Source organism: Anolis carolinensis, chromosome 5, assembly GCF_035594765.1.
Source record: "Anolis carolinensis isolate JA03-04 chromosome 5, rAnoCar3.1.pri, whole genome shotgun sequence".
Classification (NCBI taxonomy): domain Eukaryota; kingdom Metazoa; phylum Chordata; class Lepidosauria; order Squamata; family Dactyloidae; genus Anolis; species Anolis carolinensis.
The window spans coordinates 192,419,803-192,440,909 of NC_085845.1; the positions used below are offsets into that span (position 1 = coordinate 192,419,803).

The 21,107-nt window shown below is 39.3% G+C and overlaps 1 protein-coding gene across 6 annotated transcripts in view; it reads left to right on the forward strand.

Annotated features, from left to right (window-relative positions):
* bcat1 (branched chain amino acid transaminase 1) overlaps positions 1-19,642 on the forward strand; it is a 69,956-nt gene extending 50,314 nt beyond the window's left edge. For all 6 annotated transcript variants that reach the window (XM_062983189.1, XM_062983188.1, XM_062983185.1 and 3 more), the window contains 7 exons: positions 743-862; positions 3,100-3,263; positions 5,003-5,145; positions 7,932-8,017; positions 8,815-8,955; positions 9,751-9,825; positions 11,389-19,642. In XM_062983189.1, coding sequence (XP_062839259.1) covers positions 743-862; positions 3,100-3,263; positions 5,003-5,145; positions 7,932-8,017; positions 8,815-8,955; positions 9,751-9,825; positions 11,389-11,430 — 771 coding nt within the window. In that variant the 3' untranslated portion in view covers positions 11,431-19,642. The remainder of the gene's footprint in view (positions 1-742; positions 863-3,099; positions 3,264-5,002; positions 5,146-7,931; positions 8,018-8,814; positions 8,956-9,750; positions 9,826-11,388) is intronic.
* Positions 19,643-21,107: the final 1,465 nt, after the last annotated feature.

Here is a 21,107-nt window from a genome sequence, read left to right on the forward strand (position 1 = left end):
ATTATCTGCTTTGAACTGAGATATATGACAATATGGCCTCAGATAACCTAGTTCAAATAAGATATTGTGGGATTTTCTGCCTTGAAATTCTGGGATATAGAGCTGTGTGGAAGGGCCCATAGTGTGTTGGGCAGATATGACATTATTAAAAGCTATGATAGATACTGTATGGGAGAAACACATTCACTTCCAGTGCAATAGTTACAAGCCCACTTAAATGTGCCAGAATGAAAGTGGAGAGAGTTGCCTTTCATAATTGTGTAGAAGATGGAAGGAGAGGAGCCCTCTCCAACTTTCAATCTGGCATGTCTAATTTTTGTATATCGGAGTGGGGGCGTCCCCATGTAACAGTAAATATACAAAGGAAGGATTCCTTGCTTTTGTTTTGAGAGCTTGGAAAAAATCGTTTTGGGGACTAGAACAGACAAAAACACTCACTCTTCCTGTTTCCCTCATTTTTAAGGTTTAAACATGTCCAATGCAAATTTCCCCGTACTCATGTGCTGGAAATAGATTTCACAATTCTGATTAAATTGGTCAAGCTGCCTCATTTATTGGATCGTTGAAAAGAAAATCATCATGAGACCTCTTCGCATTGTGACTTGTCACACACTAACGGTAGTGTACTAAACACTGGGAACGTCACGGCCTCTGACTTAATGGCCCAATTAAATGTTCCCGTTGGAGTGTGTCCTCATGAAGGTTATTACTAAGCATCGTTGTCGTCTCATTTCATTTCCAGGGATTTGACAAAGAAGAACTTTTGGAGTGCATCCGGAAACTGGTGGAAGTTGAAAAGGAGTGGGTGCCGTATTCGACCTCCGCTAGCTTGTATATTCGCCCTACTTTAATTGGGACAGAGGTGGGGGAAAACCGAACACCTTTTATTTTATTTACTTTTTGTCTTTTTGTTTGTTTGTTTGTCTTGTAACCAGTCTAAACATGGCAGTAGTATCCCACAGTGGGAAAATGGATCATACTACTTCAGCTGATGCAAGGAGGATGGCATTTTGGAATTTTCTCTCTCTGTATGTTTTCTCTGAAAAAAAAATTACATGAAGTGAAAATGTTCTAGTCTGATCCTTTTTCCTTTTTTTTCTACCTGCCACTGGCCCTGCTATTTCCTTTAAAATGAATGAAGATTCAAATATGTCTGCATTTTAGAAATGTGCCATCTCATTCCTATTTATTTTTAAAGTAAACATTTACTCAACACCCCAAACCATGCTTCAAGCATATACACTTGAACTTCTAAACTGTATGGAGTATGATCCATAAAGTACATGAAGTATAAGCTTTAGAGCAGTGGTTCTCAACCTGTGGGTCCCAGGTGTTTTGGGATACAACTTAGAAATCCCAGCCAGTTTACCAGCTGTTAGGATTTCTGGGAGTTGAAAGCCAAAACATCTGGGGACCCATAGGTCGAGAACCACTGCTTTAGAGGTTCAAGTATATATGCTCCGTGCATCTGAGGCTATAAACTGTAATCTACAAATTCTCATGATATAGTCCACATTTGCTGGTATTAGTGGCGTAGAATCCTCACAAAACTGGAAAAACCATGAATTAAAAAAATGCTTTTTTAAAAATCTGAGAGAACACCTCAGTAGGAATCTCTAAGTCTTGCAGTTCAACTCTACAGTTAAATCCTACCACATCTGCAAACAATCAAATCTGCAAAGGTTAAACCACAGATGTGGAGGACTGATTGTACTTTCAAAGTAAGCACAAGGTCCTTAGTTTTGCAGAATGCTTTGAATAATTAGAATTTAAGTTCTACAGACAGGAATTTGAACACGCAACATGCTCTTCGTTTATATGAATGACACAGCCCAACAACAAAAAATTATTGATGTCTTGGTTTTTAGACCTGTTCCTGAGGTTATTTGGTGCGCTGATTCAGAAAAAAAAAAAACATTGGATAGACCTCATCAGCACTAGTTTCTTAGATATGGTTATCATGATTATCTAAGGATAAGCAGTTGATGACTAGTAGATAGCATATTTTCTATATCTCGAAAATGAAAGTTGATAGGGGAAAACTGCTCAAATATGCCCGGAAACAGGGCTAACGTTTGAGGCATCTAAATGTGTGTTGGCCCGTCTTATATGTAGCTGCAATCACACATTTCTTTCTGTAACCATGATCTAGAGAAACCCCTATGTTCTGGAATACTATATTTGGAGATAGGTACCAAATATCTTCAGGCCATGCAGGGCACTTTTTATAAGATCCAGATTAAATTGGTTGAAATTCCATTGATTGGGGGAATGTAAACATTAGTCTTATTTATTTCAGTGGGAACCAAGTGTGACTAGCTTAACCTTGTATGTAATCTCCTTTCTGCAACCAGAATATCTTTTGTAGCCTGGAGATGTTAATGACTGTAACCTTCACTGCTTGCTGATTTGAATTATTTTTTTCCATACAGGTCTTCCTTTTTAACAGGGAAATGGTTCATGTGCTGTGCCATGAGAGTGTGCATACTCTTCTTTATATCGAAGAGATATCTGTGTAGCAAAATTGGCCTGTGTGAAGTATCCCAGCAGTGAAAAACATGAAAATATTTGGGATCTGATTCTGTTGATGAAGTCATTTGGAAAGAAATGATAATTCTGCTGCTACCACCTAGTGGAAATGTTTTGTCATTTCACGTCATAGATGCATGTTTAGTTTTTTGGTTTGAGATGCATTTCTCCCGTCCAATGTAATTTATTCTTGGTGAGCCACCCTAGCTTGCAGAAAGAGAAGCTACTGTTGCACACAACCCACAAGAAAGCAAACGTATCAAAGGATCCATTGCACTTGATTGGAGTGTGCTCTTGTGTCATTTCTTCCATCATGTGCAACTTTGTGCATCTTGAAAATTGTGCACACAATAACCTTGCCATTGCAGACAATGCAAGAAGTCACACTTGTGGCCAGTCGCTATGCTCATTCCAGGGTGCAGATAACAATGTATTACTCATGTTTGTAATTGTCATGATAGGTGATCTGCTTTTTACAGGAATGTTGTGGTTGTTTTAGACCTTATGTTTTAATCATAAATGAACCAAACCAATTGTTGAACCAGATTTCTCTTTCTCTCAAATATCCAGCCCTCCCTCGGAGTCAAGAAGCCATCAAAGGCCATTCTCTATGTCATATTGAGCCCTGTTGGTCCGTACTTCTCGAGTGGGACTTTCAGCCCCATATCCTTGTGGGCAGATCCGAAATACGTCCGAGCCTGGAAAGGAGGGACCGGGGACTGTAAACTGGGAGGGTAAGGGAACCCTGACATATTCAAACCATAGCTCACAACTTACAACTTACTCTTTGTACACATTAGACTATTCTCACATATACAACGGTAGATAGTACCTTCTTAGGGAGGGGAGGAGGAACCTTGGATTTGTCAAATATTTGGGCTACAACCTCCGTATATTTTTACTGATAGCCATGTTGGATGAGCTGGTGGGAGTCATAGACTAAAATTTCTGGAAGGCCGTTTTTCCATATCTTTTTAACGTACTGTACTCTGATTTAAAACAAAGATCTATCTATCTTGTGGAGTTTTCCACACTGACTTGGCATGTTTTTTTCATGCCAAGATATTTACCACATCTGTTACTAGAGAAGTTAAGGATTTGATACTGGCCCCTTTTCCAGGCAATGTTAAAGCCTCCCATCTGAGAGACAATAGGAAAACCCCATTGATACCATAGACAGGATTTTTTCCACTGACATTTCTTCCAATTCAATAAAGCAATTCACTGCTGTTTCCTAGAAACAAAGAATGTCAGGTGATAGCAATCCACCATCCCTGGAAACATTTTTTTACATTTATTGGACAATTACCTTCAAAGTAGTCATGTGTTTTTTGTTCATTTTGGTTCCCTATCCAAAGACAAAATACACTTTTGTTCAGTATTTGGTCTTAAAACTTTCTGGCAGATGAAATAGCATGACTTCAATAGAGGCTTAGGAATGAGGGACTTAGAAGAACCCCACCCCTTGAAATTCGTTTATTCGGTGTTTATTTTTCTCATATGCTACAACTAAGAGTGGGGCTGGATGTTTGTTATGGTGAAGCCGAGTCAAATTTATCTCCATAAAGGCTTAGCTACATTCAGCTCCAGAGGCTGATGGCATCCCTGGAATGACCCTCTCAGATTTCATCAGATCCAGCAACATGGTGCCAAGCTGAAGGGACAGGCCTGCCTGCAAATGCCATGTTTTTCTTGGCTCAGGGCAAAGACATCTGTGATTGTCTAGTGAAATACAGGCATTTGGAAAATATGTATATTTGATGGTTCCTAAGACATGGCACCAAAGTACATCTTGTCGTGCCAGCCAAAATAGCAGACGACGCAGCTGCTGGTTTATAACGTTCAGCTAGCTGACCAAGATACTTTTGTCTCCCTAGAAGAGATGCCTGACCATGCCTGAACTCCTTGAAGATACAAAACATTGAGGCTTCTTGTTCAAATATTCCAATTTAGAGAAATCAGTGGGAGAGGGTAGCCATCACTTTGATTTTTTTTTGTGTGTGTGTGGTCAGGAGTGACTTGAGAAACTGCAAGTTGCTTCTGGTGTGAGAGAATTGGCTGTCTGCAAGGATGTTGCCCAGGGGACGCCGGGGTGTTTTGATGTTTTATCATTCTTGTGGGAGGCTTCTATCATGTCCCCGCATAGGGAGCTGGAGCTGACAGAGGGAGCTCATCCTCGCTCTCCCCGGATTCAAACCGGCAACCTCCAGATCACCAACCCAACCTTCAAGTCAGCAGTCCTGCCAGTGCAAGGGTTTAACCCACTGTGCCACCGGGGGCTCATCGCTTTGATGATAGTGTTAGAAGATATACTCACATCCCATAAGTCTTGAGATTCCACACCTGATATCTCCAGTTTGTCTTGAACCATCTTAAATAAGTTTTGTCATACCAAGTAGGATAGAATTTTGAAGCCAACACTGTATGTTTGTATCTATGATTTCATTTTGCCATTTCCCTTTGTTTTCAAAAGGAACTATGGGTCTTCTATTTATGCCCAGCGTGAAGCTATGGAATTAGGATGCCAGCAGGTTCTCTGGCTTTATGGAGACGAGCATCAAATTACAGAAGTTGGGACCATGAATCTCTTTCTGTATTGGCGAAATGAAGATGGAGGTATACGCAGCATGCCATATTCAGTTCCTGTCTTGATAATTTTTTTTCTCAGTGTTGATGACCATATTTGTTGTAAAACAGTGCTCCTCAAAAGAGGGAGTTGCTTCTGGATAGTTTTACCCTATAACAGCTAGAAATGTTGATCATAGTCCATTAGCTGAAATCCAACAACATCTGAACACCCACATTTGGATACCACAGTTATGAACATCTATGAAATAATTGACTTGTCCTAGTTATTACTTGTCCTACTGTTTCCAGGCTGCAACTCTTTTTTATTTCAGTCATATCTACAACAATCATTAGAAAAGATTTCTTGGCCTGAGAAGCTGTGGTCTTCTAGACGTTGTGGAAAAGCATGTCAGAAGTAGGTCAGGAAGGTTGTAATCTTTGGGCCATAACATTGCAATGTCATGTTCTTAAAACCAGGAATAAATTTAAAGCCAAAAGATCTTAGATTACACTTTCCGTTTTTATTGTTATGGTGTAAACTTAAACATGAGTTCTCTATCTGATGGATTTCATAATTAGTTTGCAAGCTGAACTGATGGTTTATTTACATAGCAGTGGCCTTTGAGTGGACGAGGAAGTGGGCATTATTGAAAAGTCTTTCCAGCCGTTTGTCTTGACCTTTGAGGAAAGCTTGGCTGCTCAGATCAGATAGCTTTGTTTACCAACAATAGAGTATGGCTGCTATCTAGCTTCCTCCAGCTATAACACATGCTGAGTGTAATGGTGTAATATTTCATGAATGAATGCACACTGAAGATATTTCTGGAAGAACAGCGATCCCAGTTTAGTTGTTCCACACTAATTGAAAATGTACAAGTCAAACACATTTTGTAAATGTGTTTTGAACCTGAAGAAAAAAAATTAAAAAGGAAAACCAATTAAAAAAGGAAAGGAAGGAACATGTACAAGGTCATCCAATGAGGTATGGTAGAACAAGGGATCAGACAAAAGGTGACAAGACTGCCAGATTTGCAAGTGAGGAAATAGCTGTACTCCTGTGTGGCATCCTATGCTCACTATGTCCACTTTGCAAAATAGGTTGTTTTGCACAACTATGAATCAGAGGTTGCTGCTCTGGATCCTGAGATTACAAGGCCTTTGTTATCAAGGAACTCAACCCTGCTGCTGTTCTTAACCCCTTCCATTAAAAATGCATTATGTTTGGGTAAACTTTGCCAGGATAGAATACACCAGAGCAGAAAATTAAATATTAGTGAGCAATTTTTCCCCAGTAGATGGAGTTACAGCTCTTCTGCAGTAGCTATGAAGCTGCACTTTTATTCTCAGTTTTGCTTTACATGCTTTTGAACTTTCAAAAATCAGTGCTGTTTTCAATAGAACAGATAATTTTTAAAAGCTCTTTCTTATAATAATCATTTTAAAGCATATTAAACTATATTCTAATCTGTATTGTGAACTGCCTTGGGTCCTATATTAGGAGAAATGGAAGACACAAATAAAATAACTAAATGTACCAATTGATAGATTATTTACAGCTCATTATGTTTAATATATTTTCTTATCATGTATAGGCACATAATATCCTGAAAGTCTAATCTTTTTCTCCAATGAATTGTTTATCTTCCCACTGTCAAATTTTAATCACAATTTGGTAAAACATTTGGCCTCCAATTTCACTCACATGGAAAAGGAGATTTTCAATTATAAGCAGGAAGGACTTCATCATAATAATTTCTGCTTAATACTCCACCTTTGATATTTCTTATAATGAAAGACCGTTGAAATCCTTATCCAGTCAAAGTGTGCTGATTTGCTTTTAAGAACCTGTTTGTGTTTATACTAGTTTTAGATTCTAGTGAGTTTGAAGGCTTTTAATCTAGGCAATTGGTTACAAAATAGGCTTCTTTTCTTGGCTGACAATAAGGATTGCAATCAGTTTCATCAAATGCAGCTAAGTTTTTTCCTAACACTCTCTGGTGGGTGGTTTTGGATACTAAGATTAATCTGCTCTGTATGAAAGCACTAGTCATGGGCCTGGTATTTGTATCATCCGTTTGATTCGTGTTTTCATTTCGTTCCATCAATTCGGATGGCTAGGCCCCTCCTGGAAGAAAAATAAACTCAATACAAAAAGCAGGTGGGTGCAGGTACCGTTTCCAAGCTTGCTTTTCAGATCAATTATCTTTTGTGTAGGCCCAAAGCGCCCAGGCCTGCCAGGGTCTGCAGCTGAGCACTGAGTAAGGAACGCGGGCCTATGCTTTGGGTTGTGGAGCAAGACCACCGGCATCAAACGCGATGGGTCTTCAGTCCTTGGATTCCCCAGATAATGATGTAAATCCCATCCAAAGGGAGCCTGGGTGGGGACCCCCCCCCCCCCCAATAATAGGCCAAAAGAAAACTTATCTTTCGGCACCGAAAACAAAAAACAAAAATCTGCCCTCCCGATTTCGGGAGGCTCAGTGGAAACTGATTGGGCCTCCACAGAAAGCCAGGACTTGAAATGGATCAAGGTTTACCTCAAATACACAAAACTAGAAAGCACACTAAAGTTAGCAAGTTGAAAATGCCTTCTCAGCCTAGTGCAGTGACAGCTGCTAGAAAAGATTGTACAGGTTGAGCATCCCTTATTATCCTGATCTCTGAAATCTTAAATACAGGTATTACAGGTATTAGATTTCTGGTCCCAAGCATTTAGAATTGTGGTTTTCTCTACTTGGGACTGTAGAATATTTCCCAGCTCCGTCATGGTTGGGTTAAGGGATACTCAGTTGTGTAGTCCTTTGTTTTCATATTGGACTGTTTTGTATTGACAGAAGAAGAGCTGGCAACCCCGCCTCTAGATGGCATCATTCTTCCTGGAGTGACAAGGCAAAGCATTTTGGACCTAGCGCGCAAGTGGGTAGGTAACTTCTACGAAGCTCAAGTGGCAGCTTTGTAATTCACATTTATAACGTATAACATTTATTCAGGACTAAATATAATTGCTGGTGCAAAGTGGGGGAAAGACCTTGAATCAATTGCCAAAAAGTAAATAACCATATATTTACCATTGATTTAATTGATGTATTGCAGTTTGGACTAGCATTTGGGTTTTTTATAATATATGTCAAAATTCTAAATTGTATATATTTTTAAATTTCCTTGATTCTATGCTTGAAGATCAGAGCATAAACAACCTGCTAATATTTTATAAAGCTTCATAACTCCATTTTTACTTAATATGCTTATAACTCACCTTTTCTGAAAGAAGCTTAAGGGGCCATACATAGCTCTGTCTTCATCATTTTATCTCACAACAATCTTGTGAGGCAGACTGTGTTGAGAGACCCAAGGTCAGCCAGTATTTTACGTTGTATTTTATGTTTCATACACATTCTGAACACTAATTATTGGGAAGAGGAAAACTCAGCTTTATTGATTGATTTATTGATGTTAGGTTCTAATTTTGTACTCATATGTGGGTTTATGTGGGATTATTATCTTGTTTCACAGAGGCATTGAATGTTTTGTATGCTGGAATCCGCCCTGAGTCCTCTGGGGAGATAGGGCAGAATATAAATAAAGTTTTTATTTATTATTTTATTTAAAACTTTCCTTGCTATGTGACTCCTGCTTGACTATAGAAGCAAGTTGCTTGCTTTTAAAACAAAGGGAATGGATCTTAGTGACTTATTCTGTGCTTGTTCAACTTTTTAGGAAGAATTCAAAGTGTCCGAACGATACATTACCATGAGCGATCTCCAAGCTGCTTTAAAGGAAAACAGGGTGAAGGAGATGTTTGGAGCTGGGACAGCTTGTGTTGTGTGTCCTATTTCCACAATATTATACCTAGGAGAGGTAAGAGTATTTGTTTATTTATTTATTTTCTCCCAAACTGGGACTAAAAGCAACTTACCATATAAGTTATGTTAAAGTAACAAAGCTAAAGCAAAGGTTTTTTTTAGAAGCATTAAACCATCAATCCAATTGAAACATTACTTTTAAGTTATTAATTTCAAGCAAAAGCAAATAAAATATGTGTTACATATTTAGAAACAGGACAACCACTGTGTATACCTCTATTTCAAACTTTTAAAGACTGAAGTTTGTTGTTGGTAATGTTGCACGTTAGGCACATTTATTTGTCTTTTTTGCATTCGCAGAACTCTCCTCAAATGAGTTGGTAGTGCTTTCACAACCATACATAGAAATGCAAAATACAACAACATTGGCAATCCTGACTTTAATATTAGAAAGCTGAAACCTATTTATTTAACAGGAGAACTTTTGCTTGCTGACAAAAATAGAGCAGAGAGCGGGTCAACCAAATGTCGTTCACCATATAAAATCATGGCAAATAAGGCTCAGATATGACTAATAATTTGTTGATTGTTTAGGAATTTCATTGTATTTGGGCTTATGTTGTTATTATTTTTCTAAAACAGTGAATGTTTATTAAGCTTCCTTGTCAGCTGTGTTTACAGTAGGTGTTTTCCAATGAACTAGGATTTTTTTGTACCTTAAACATTTTAATCTCAAAGAATAATAAATGTAATTGAAGTCAGGTCTCAGAAGGACCTGACTTTTTCATATTCCACAGGAACCACAACATTTCTAAACAGTTGTTTTATCATTGTTCCTTTTCCCTCTTAGAATTTGCACATTCCAACCATGGAAAATGGACCTCAAATAGCTACCCGGTTTTTGAACCAACTGAGTGATATCCAAGTAAGATTCTAACTTCTTTCCAGCGATATACTATGCAAGAAAAAGATAGTTTAAGCTACTCTTTAAATTTCCAGTGAACTAGCCTACAGGGATCTTCTGAATTAGGAGGCAGATTGAGAGATGTTTTTGCAACATGAATGTGATACCTTACCAACTTGGATGTCTGAAAAAGCGGAGTTATTGTAAAACTTGAAATGTTACCAGAGACTTAAGTTATGGCTTCTAGGCAGAGTTCCAGCTTGATTTGCTATTTTGGCAACTCATCTAAATCCTAAAACAAATAAACAATCTAGCAGTATATGATTGACTTAGCAGTCCCCATCAATTCTAATACGTTTATTCTATCTGCAGCAAACTATTTGGCTTTAGGGTTCTGTATTTCATTGTTCTATCAATAATAATAATAATTATTATTATTATTATTTCCTGCTTCTTGGCAGGGGGTTGGACTGGATGGCGCATGAGGTCTCTTCCAACTCTACGATTCTATGATTCTATGATTCTAATAATAATAGCAGCAAACACTCTGGCACAAGCCAGTAAAAGTGGTCCCAGTGGTGACCTTGGCCAGCATTTAAAAACGATCGGCGCTGACAAAAATTACCATGTCAGGTACAAAAGGCCACCCTACTCAGATCTGCATTCATTATTTGCTGATACATCACATAGTTCTAGACGCTTGGTAAGTGTCTGATGCGACGTGTGATCCAATATAACAGCCAGCTGTGTTGCTGTGTACTAACCTTGTTGTGTATCAAATGTCATAGTAATAAAGTTTATATGTATCCTGCCCCTCTGCCCAGGGGACTTGGGGTGGCTTACAACACAATACAATTCAATAAGTGCAGTATAGAAATTACACAGATAGACAATTAAACAAAGAAATACGAGATAAATTATTAAAACACATCTAATCAATATGAAACATAAAATATTACACAAGTAATAAAATAGCAATAAAATTATGAACATTAGAATAAAAACAGTTATGTCCTATGAGCTAAAGGGGCTTGCTACCCCTATCGAGGTAAATCCATATCATAGAGATTGATTAATCACTGTCAAAAGCCTGTTTAAATGACCAGGTCTTCAAGTCCCTCCTAAATGCTGTAAGGGTGGGTGCCAAAAGCCACCAATACCCAAGTTGGCTTGTATAGAAACATCAGCCCTTCTTTATTCTCTAGGTGGGACATGGAGCTGCAGGAAGGCAAACAGACCATAAACAATAACTTTTGGGCAAAGGATCCATTAAGCCCCAGCACTAGTTTCAGCCCAACCTACTCACAGCACTGCTTGAGATAGGTTAACTTTATTTCAAACAACAGATCGATGTGAACAGCACAGAATGTATCCAGAGATTGTTTGTTGTTAAAGAGGATATTCTCAGGAACAGGCTTGTGATGCTGTCTGCCTATTGAACTCTACAAAAAATGTTTTGTTTGAAAGAAAAGTCATTAATTGAACTTCGTGGTTGAGAGAGAATCAAGTCCGAGATTTCAAATTTGACATTCTAGCCGCTGTGGCACGCTTACTCTCCTAATGCCTTTTGCTTCTTTTTTCCAGTATGGAAGAGAAGACAGTGAGTGGTCGGTTGTGGTATCATGAGCACAAACAGCAGTGAAGATTCAGACCTTCTGGCAACACAACCAGGCAGGCTGAAGTACCACCGGAACAATGACCAGTTTTACTGTAGCTCTGCATAGAGTAGTTCTGTGTTTTATCACTTTGTTCCTAGGCTGGGATGGGGGTGATCATTTCCACGTGCCAGGAGGGCGTGTGAACACAATCATTTTGATTTTCTACTGTGATCTTGCTCTAGAATAGAAACCTGTCTTCTGGTAGAGGTGCTAGATGTAAGCAATAGACACTCCCCTAGTGGATTCCTTGGTGCCCCCTCGTGTCTTTGGTACAACTGACAGGTGTGTTACAAAGTTCTTCAACTGCTCTTCAGTGCAAATCCAATACTCTTATTTTTACTGTACACCAAACTGTTACATGCAGTGCAATTGCCAAAGGTCTCAGAGAAGCCTTTGAAGCCTCTGAAGCCAGAATCCTCTAGTACACTAGCATAATCCCCAGTAATGCTAGCACAACCACTTTTCTGCCATTATGTAAGGAGGTATCTAGTACCTACTAATAATAGTTTTGCCAGATTGCACAAAATCTGCTAGATGGTGCCAAGTCACTCCTGGCTGGCTTCTTTTTGCCTTCTTTCTCCTAGATTTATGATATGTATATTGGCATAACTTCACCCAGTTCCAATAGGATCTTGGATCTCGGTGGGATATATGTTATTTATTTTAGGATTTTTTGGGGGGCGGGGGTGTCATCTCTAATCTTTTGGGTGGATGGATATTTCTCTTCAGCTTCTAGCACTCTGTATGTATCTCTTTTTTAATGTGTCCAACATATGCCTTGGTTAATTAAGCCAGACGTCATGGCTACGTATTTTTCTAAACAGTATGCATTGAATTGAGTTTTCTTGTGTTACCTGGGGATGGCATGCCATGAGCAAATTCAGGCCACAGGTTGCTAAGTGACTCATTGCTAAGTGACTTTTGCCATCATCATACTATTAGATATTAATATAGAATGTCTGGAATGTCAGGTGATCCAGATCTGGGTAATGTCTATACTTCACTTGATTGTGCAGTTGTTTTTCTGTTGGTTGTAGAGTTTGGAGTAGTGCTGGCTGGGAGATTGTGGGAGTTGTAGTCTTTAAAAAGTAAATTTTCTGAGCTCTGGTCATATCCTCCATGGCAGGGGTCCCCAAACTAAGGCCCAGGGGCCGGATGCGGCCCTTCAAGGTCATTTACCTGGCCCCTGCCCTCAGTTTTAGACTTAGTCTCGCCCAAAGTCTGAAATGACTCGAAGGCACACAACACCAACAATCCTAATTAACTTGACTATCTCATTGGCCAGAAGCAGGCCGACACTTCCCATTGAAATCCTGATAGGTTTATGTTGGTTAATTTTTTTAAAAAAAATGTATTGTTCTTTTGTTGTTGTTGTTTTTGCACTACAAATATGACATGTGCTGTGTTCATAGGAATTTGTTATTTTTTTCCCCCCAAATGATAATTTGGCCCCTCAATAGTCTGAGGACCATGAACCGGCCCACTTAAAAAGTTTGAGGACCCCTGCTCCATGGCATCTAATGTTGTGGGTAGTAAATTATGTTTACCGTTCACAACACTACAACAAACAAGTTCAAAAAGCAAAGCTGGTTGTTTGGATAGAGCTTTAGTCTAGTGGAAGAATTGATCAAGTGTTATCTCAAGCATTCTGAAATGTTGGAAAATATGTAACTGGAGGGTGAGCAGATGCTTGCAGCATCCATTTTATTATTATTTTTACTAGGAGCTAGCCAGCCACTAACCAGAGCCAGTTGCAAAACAGTGACCATGGGCAGCAAATGGGTGGTTCAGGGGTCAATGTCAATTGCTTTTTGACCCCATGAATTTTGCATTCTAACTATGCTAGTACAAATTTGTATTTACATGAGATATTTTTGGTGCCATTATCACTGCCATTTTGTTGTTGCCATTGTTAAGCATCAAGAGCCAAATAGACTTGTCCACCTGTGGCCAAAGGATTCATTAATTTAATGTATATTTTGATCTACCTTCTATCCACCCTTATCTAGACCATTTAGTTCACACCTTAAACATCTAATAGGGCTTTTAGAAATGTATTTAACATAGGAACTCAAATCAGATGGGATGTTATTTACTCCCTGTTCTTGTAATATTTTTTCTCCTTTTTATTGCCTCTTTGCTCTGTCCTGATCAGCCAAGATCATATCTCTGCAGCTTGGTGGGGGTTTTTTTCCGCCTTCACCCCACATGAATTTTACTATCCACTAAATGAGATTATCATCTTGTGACAGTTTTTTTTCTGAGCTAGCTTTAAGACATCTCTTGCCAAAGAGGTTACTTTAATACATTGTTCAGTGCTCTCATATTTCCAGCAGCATATTTATTAAGTAAATGTTATTCTAGTTTCATTATTCTAACAACTGAATGATGCTGGTAAGGTAGCCAATCAAACAATGCAGAGAAAGGGTTCTCTGTTTTGCTGTTGCACTAAGGCAGGACTTCGCAAAATGACCCGTTTCTTTCCTTCTATATGCAGGTAGGGTGAAATGTGAAATTTTCAACTTTGCCTTTTTAACAGAACCTACCTCTACCTGGTGATTTGATAAAAATCTAGATATATACTCATAATCTCTTAGTCTCTCCTCACCTCATCAATTCCTCATGGTTCTCTAGACTCCTTAGATATTGAGGGATAGCACATGACATGATCATTCTCAAACTGTATTACTGATTGGGATGGTGGGAATGGTTGTGGTAGAAAGACAGCATGTCAACAGTTACAGTTACACGAACAAGGACACCTAGCATCTCAGGGAGTGGTACTATAGCACAGTATTCATGTTTTCATGTGTAAGAACAGAACTAAAAAATTCAGCCAGAAGTGGGTGAAATATTGTCCATGAGGCACATGGCTCGTCCTCCACGTTGTCACTACTGCTCCCTTCTGTTCTTGGAGGTTGGTTGACTTCCTTCTTGCTGATCATGTGAGCACCCTGTTTAATGAAGGATGTCCCATTCTTGGCCCTGGATTTAGCATGTACGGGCTGGATCTGGGGCTACCCCATGCCCGATATCCACTTGGCTAGCTTGCTCAGTGTAGATATGGCTTGGGTCTACTGTGGTTGAGATGAGTAATTGGATTATATAGCCTTGTTCTAGATTAGAGAGCAAAAGACACCAGGACAGATTTCCATTTCAGAAGCCTCTGTAATCACTTTATTGAAGATCAACTGAAGTAGATAATGCCAGACATTGTAGTCTCTTGTATTCATGTCAAGTGAAAAACATTGTGCCACTTGAGGTAAGAAGTAGCGCTGTTTATTTTTCTTCGTGTATGTTGTGCTCCAGTCATTGTTCACTTCTAATCCAAGTATTGCTAGCCAATGGTGGTGTATCTAGAACTCTCAACTTCCTGCTTGTAATTGGTCACATTTTTAGTAAACTGTGCCGTAATTTTGATGTTGAGTAGTAGGATGACATGACCAAGGCTACTATCATAACTGAAGAGTGCCTTTTTACCAGAGGGAGTGTATCTACATTAAGGGTTTTGCCTCGCTGGGACCAAAATTTTGGCGGCAAAGATGGCATCTAAGAATCCTCTTTGTCACCATTTCATTGTAAAAACGCAAGTTATTTTTGAAAGTTGCTTTTTAGAAGCTATTCATTATGTAAATTATTTCAAGGACCCTTCCCCAATAATTTAGTGATATTACAAGCTTATGATATTGCTTGTTGTCCTACTTAATACTTTTTTATTACTTGCTTGGGAAAAAATAACCCCTTCAAGGAAGCAGTTGCAAAAGAAAACTAGCCAAATTGCCTCGGAAACGTCTAAAATATTCATTTGCAGGGATTAGCAAAAGAATTTTAAGGCTTTGCTTCACCACAACCTTCCTCTTTCAACTATCCTCCTCTCAGTTATTTTCTCCCCATCAGGATTCCTAAAAACCCTTTGCTCTCTTAAGTGGAGAAATGAGAAATCAGCTGCAGGGGAGTGGATTCCAGGTGAAAAGTGAAAGGCAGAGAATAATTTAATAGTCCTCCTGCCATTGTTTCTCCACTATCTCCCTCCTCTGCTTTTTTTAACTGTGAAAAATTACCATTTGGGCTCACAGACCCCCATGCATGTGCCAGTAAAAATGTCTTCTGGTGTTAGATATTTTCTTGAACCTATAAAATGCTCTGCTTGTGACAGAGCTGGATTTTTAAAGTAAAATGTTTGGTGGTACACTAGAGGTTGAGACCTCTAGTTTCCTTCCATTGTATGATGAATATCTCCTTCTGCCTGGTTTTGATTTCAGGGTACCATGAGCTGACAGAGAGCATAAATAAAGTACCCAGATCCCTAATTTCCTCCTTTCCTTTCTTAAAAGTGTGTTGAAAAAAAATCTTTCATTTCCCATAGTATTTACCAATTTTAAAGTTGTTTTTGAAGACCCCTTCAAAAACAACTTGGTAAATACTTTGGCAGGCTTTCTCACCAGGCTTGGCTTCTCAGTAGGCAGAGAATATAAGTATATGTTGACCTTAAGAGATAGACAGATTAAACAGAGTATATTGGAACATTGACCCTCTGAGTCAAGGCACAGAGATCTCTTGATTTGTAATTCCCTGCTGTAATGGGCATGATCTTGAATGGGGGACCTGGAACCTGTTGGCTTTGCAAAAGGCTTGTTCTTGGCATATATCCTGAAAGACATTGGGCACACCAGAATGAAGTCGTATTCAAAAGATCCTAGATTCATAAAAGTTTTTTTAATGGTTTTGCTACAATTGTTGCAGGCTTTCATGGTATCTCTAGTCCTGATCTGCTGTTCATTCACTGTAATTGTTTGTATATCCCCTGATAATGACTGAAGGAAAACTATACAAGTATGATATTGTAATACAAAGGGACAGAGTTGTTACTAGATGGGGGATATTTTATATCAAGATATATTCTTGAGTTGTTTCAGGCTGTATTCTGTGTTCAGATTGAGAAGTTGGAATATCAAGATTTTAAAGATTCTAAACTAGGAAGAATTGCCAAGAAAGTGAATTATTCTTGGTATTACTATGCCAAAGCCACATCCAATGCATTCCCGTCAGAGCCAGTCTTTGACAAGATACTTTCTGAGAATTCAGCTGAAGAGTTAGAATCAGAACTCAGAAATGTTACTTTTTCTGACTCAGATTCCCAGAGTTTCCTGGCCAAGATGGATTCTGAAAACTGGTCTGCAAAAGCTTTAGGTGGAATGTAAAGCCTAATTTCAGGGTACACGGAAGCAGGAGAAAGGAGCCTGCCATTACCTCCTTCAATATGCCATATTTTCTTCTATAGAGCACATTGAAGACAATGACATTTTTGATACAGATACAAATCTGTACTAAACTGCAAATATGGACATGACCGAGCAGCTCTGTTAGCTGAGTAGCTCCAACAGAACTTGGAATCTGTTTGTTTTTAATTGACATAATTGCCTTTTCATTGATCACCTACCTGGGTTTTTTTTTCCTTGTTACCGTTCCTGTTGTCCAGAAAGTTAGACTGAAGTTATTGATGTGCTGCTGCTACTATTGTACCATTGAGAAATATTGAAAGATACTTTCTGTTTCACCCAATTCATATGATGAAATCTGGAAATTCTGAGACAAATTAAGATTTTTAAAAACAAAACCGTGCACATTCTTCCCACTCAGATGCCTTGAATTACAACTCACACAAACCTATTGGAGATGAGATTTCCATTTTTCAAAAATAATCAGTAGTTGTTGCATTTTCAGGGTTCCTGTGATTTTGAGCATCCTGCTGTTTTTAGCACCCACCTTTCTCTTCCCAGTCCCCCGTACATAGTCAGTGACTTTTACTTGGGCAGAATGGATATAGATTAATGTTTAAGTTTTCTTTTAAAAATTCCAACCCACTCAAGTCTTTAGCGCAACTTACATTTTCAAAGTGTCTTCTCTACATCCCACCCCGTCCCCCTCCATAACTTCCATCTCTGTTGCCAGTACATCTCTGCTCCTCAATATTTGTACAATGCCATCTATGTGGCCTTTCCTCCTCCCTTTCTCATTGCTCAAACTGAATCCAAACACACCTATTAATGGGAGATTGAAACTCTTACATTCCACTAAAGCTTAGCACAGGTTATTGTTACTCTGTATCTCACTACTATATCAATGTAATTAATTGAACATCAATTACTTCCTATTTCCGGTTCCTAGGGTGCATTTCCTTGAGTGCTACATCTAAATTTAAAGATCCATGATAAAGTGGTGTTAATATTAAAGTTACATCTAAACTGACCATTTAGAGCAGTGGTTCTCAACCTGTGGGTTCCCATGTGTTTTGGTGTACAACACCCAGAAATCCCAGCTAATGTACCAGCTGTTAGGATTTCTGGGAGTTGAAGGCCAAAACATCCGGTGACCCACAGGTTGAGAACCACTGATTTAGAGCAAAGGTTGACCATATGAACTCTATGGTAAGTGGACTACTCTTGGAGTTAATCTCCATAATGCAGCATTGACCCACATTAACCAAAGTCCTGGGCTGCTCTGAATTCTCCTAGAATTCAGATCAACCCATAACTTTGGACCTATGTAAACAGTTGGGTCAGTTTCAAGATGGAACTGACTGCAACAGTTTATACAGCCTCCCATGTTCACCAGCCTGGAGCAGACTGGGCACACTGTATGTCACTGACTTTACTCAGGTGTGGCATGGGCCCTGCCAGTCGCTTGATACTTGGAGTGATATCGGCCCCCCTAGTTGCTCTGGCACCCTAGCTGATGTCACTCCAGGCAATGACCACATGCAGGACACATGTCTCACCCAAAGACCTCCACAGTGAGAAGAATGGGAGGTGACAGTAAAGGAGGCTGTCTGGCAGCATAGAACCGGGTTCAGTACCACTGGGTGGTCAGGACTTCCTCCCATCTCTGCAGCAGCTGAGAGTTTGCTATTTAAACCATCCTGGGGCTGATCCACCATATGCCACTTGGGATGAGGTGTCAGTGTAGCTCTGGCCTAAGCACCCATGGAGGCGTTGCAGGTTGTGTAGACTCCTTTGAAGAGAAGTGCTCCAGGGACTGTGGCTGTAAAAAGAAATTTCTGTTATATATATATATACAATAGTAGGCCCTCCACATTTTGCAGGGGATAGGTGTGTGGGGCTGGGAAGGGGGGGGGGGTTGGTTATAGAATCACACTGGAGGGCCTAGAAAATGTCTCAAGACATTTATTTTTTTAGTCACGTGTAGGGTAGCAGCAGAGCTGGAATCATTAATAATCAAGTCTGCGAATGCTTCACCTGCAAATGTGGAGAGACGACTATTCTAGAAACTTACCTTGTTCAATATATGAAGCCATAATTTAAACAGTTAATATGAAGGTTGTAAACAGCTATTTATCTCTTTTCTCTGGTGTAGTTTGTACCTAGGCTACTGTCTGCATCCGCCAGACCTAAGCTGGCACCCAAGGGTACCCTCCAAATAAGAATTCTGTCCCCATTACATTTTCCTTCGCTCCCCAATGCAGTGACATAAGACTTCTAATGTTGCAGCAACTTAAAACTTTAATTAAGCATTATAAAATACAGTTAGGCATCCAAAGTTGCAAAGAATGCAAACACAGTATAAATTAACATTGTTGTTGTGAAATTTTTTCAGTGCTGCACTCTCTGCAGTGCGAAAAAATTTGCGGAACTGAACAAAAAATTCATTTTGGGAATAGAATTCTAATTTAGGGGGACAATGGACTCATTTCATTCCCTCCTGTAATTGCATTCCTGTATGAACTTGAGATGTTTTATATTTTTCTGTTCTGCTTCCTTACCAAACACCCAATCTGCTTTTCAGCACAAGCACTTTCCAGGTATACATCTAGGCAAGCTACTGAACAAAGTCCAGAAGAGCTGTATGCATGTATGTGATACTTACCTCTTCGCTCTGTGGCCACTGAGTTTAACTGGAGTGCACTCTTGTATCTTTGCAATGTAATAGAGGAGTATTTTGTACCCTGAATCTATTCTTATGTAAAAATGGAGACAACTTGTAAGAGGATGGGGGGTTCTTTTGCTTGTTTTTCGAGACTGTGGTTGCTAAAGGCTCTGGTTTTTAAATGTTCTTTTTTTTCTTAAATGTAAAAGCGGTTAACAGATCACACTCAAACCAGCAGAGTATTTTGATATTGCGTGACAATCCTATTGAAAAAAATAAATAAAAACTCTACCTTCGCTTGTCTGTATTTTTATTGTTTGCACAATAGCCAAAATCTTGCTCAAGTTTGAAGAGAAAAGATCTGTAAATAACTGAAGTTCATCTTGGAAGGCAACTGCTTTTGGAAGACTGCTGTACCTATCATATGACATTGAGAGTGTATCTGCATTGTAGAATTAATGTAGTTTGGTACCACTTTAACTGCCCTAGCTAAATGCTATGGAATCCTGACTTTAGCCATGCCTTTAGCCATCTCAGCTAAAGAGTCATGGTGCCTTCCCAAATTACAAATCTCAGGATGAGCATAATGCATATTGGTACGCGAGACCTACACTCATTCATATAGTGTGCAAATGAGAAAATAATCAACAAATTTCAAAAACACAGTTGTGGGGGGAGTAGAATATCCATACACATGGAATGCAATGACAAATCTTAGTATGAATGCTGGTGTATTAGATAGATCTGGTGTCCACACACAGAAAGTTGAAACATTTTTATCTGGAAGGAGTGTGAAAGAGAGAGATGGGAAAGAGGGATTTTGATACATTTCCTCCTTGTAAGAAGACAAGGGAAGGAGCAGAGGTCTGGAGGATGCAAACTTAAAATAGAAGTGAAAAGTTCATACCTTCCAACATTTCACAGATGGGACACATGTGCCCAAGTAGCATCAGAAATTTGTCAAAATGGCACAAAATATTAATTAATTAATTAATAATATTTATAGACCGCCCGGAGGGATTCAGGTTGGTTTCCAACACACGGCAAACACACAAGCAAGGTGAGACTTCAGCAGTTAACTGAATGAAAACTACTGCACTTGGAGCTTAACTTTCAGCACCTGAAGTAAACTGAGGAAGGGAGGAAATGACTGAGAAAGTGGGACAACAGATAAATGATTTGGACTGTCTTGGACAAATCTGGGCATTTTGAGGACATTTTGAAAGTTACTTCTTCCAGTTCTGAGCTCTGTTAGGAACAATCAACTTGGTAGAGGCAGGCCATGTATAAATATGTGAGAGAGCAAGCTTGTTTTCTGCTGTCTTGGAGACTAGGACATGGAACAATGGCTTCAAACTTCAGGAAAGGAGATTCCATCTGAACATTAGAAAGAACTTCCTAACTGTCAAAGCTGTTCAGCAGTGGAACTTCTCAGAGTGTGGTGGAGGCCCCTTTGGAGGCTTTTAAATAGAGGTTGAACTCCTATCTGTCGGGGATGCTCTGAATGCAATTTTCTTGCTTCTTGGCAGGGAGTTGGATTGGATGGCCCATGAAGTCTCTTCCAACTCTGATTCTATGAGAGATCTCCAGATATGGTAGTGCCCTTTCTGTATCTGGATCCTTGGATGGGCTGAAGGGCACTTTCTTCATCTCACGTCAAGACAGTGCTCTCATGAACAAAGCTTGAGAGTGTTTTTCTTCAATGGCTCCATCTTTGAAGGCCACATTAACCTCAACACAACACCCCAAAGACTGGCTGAA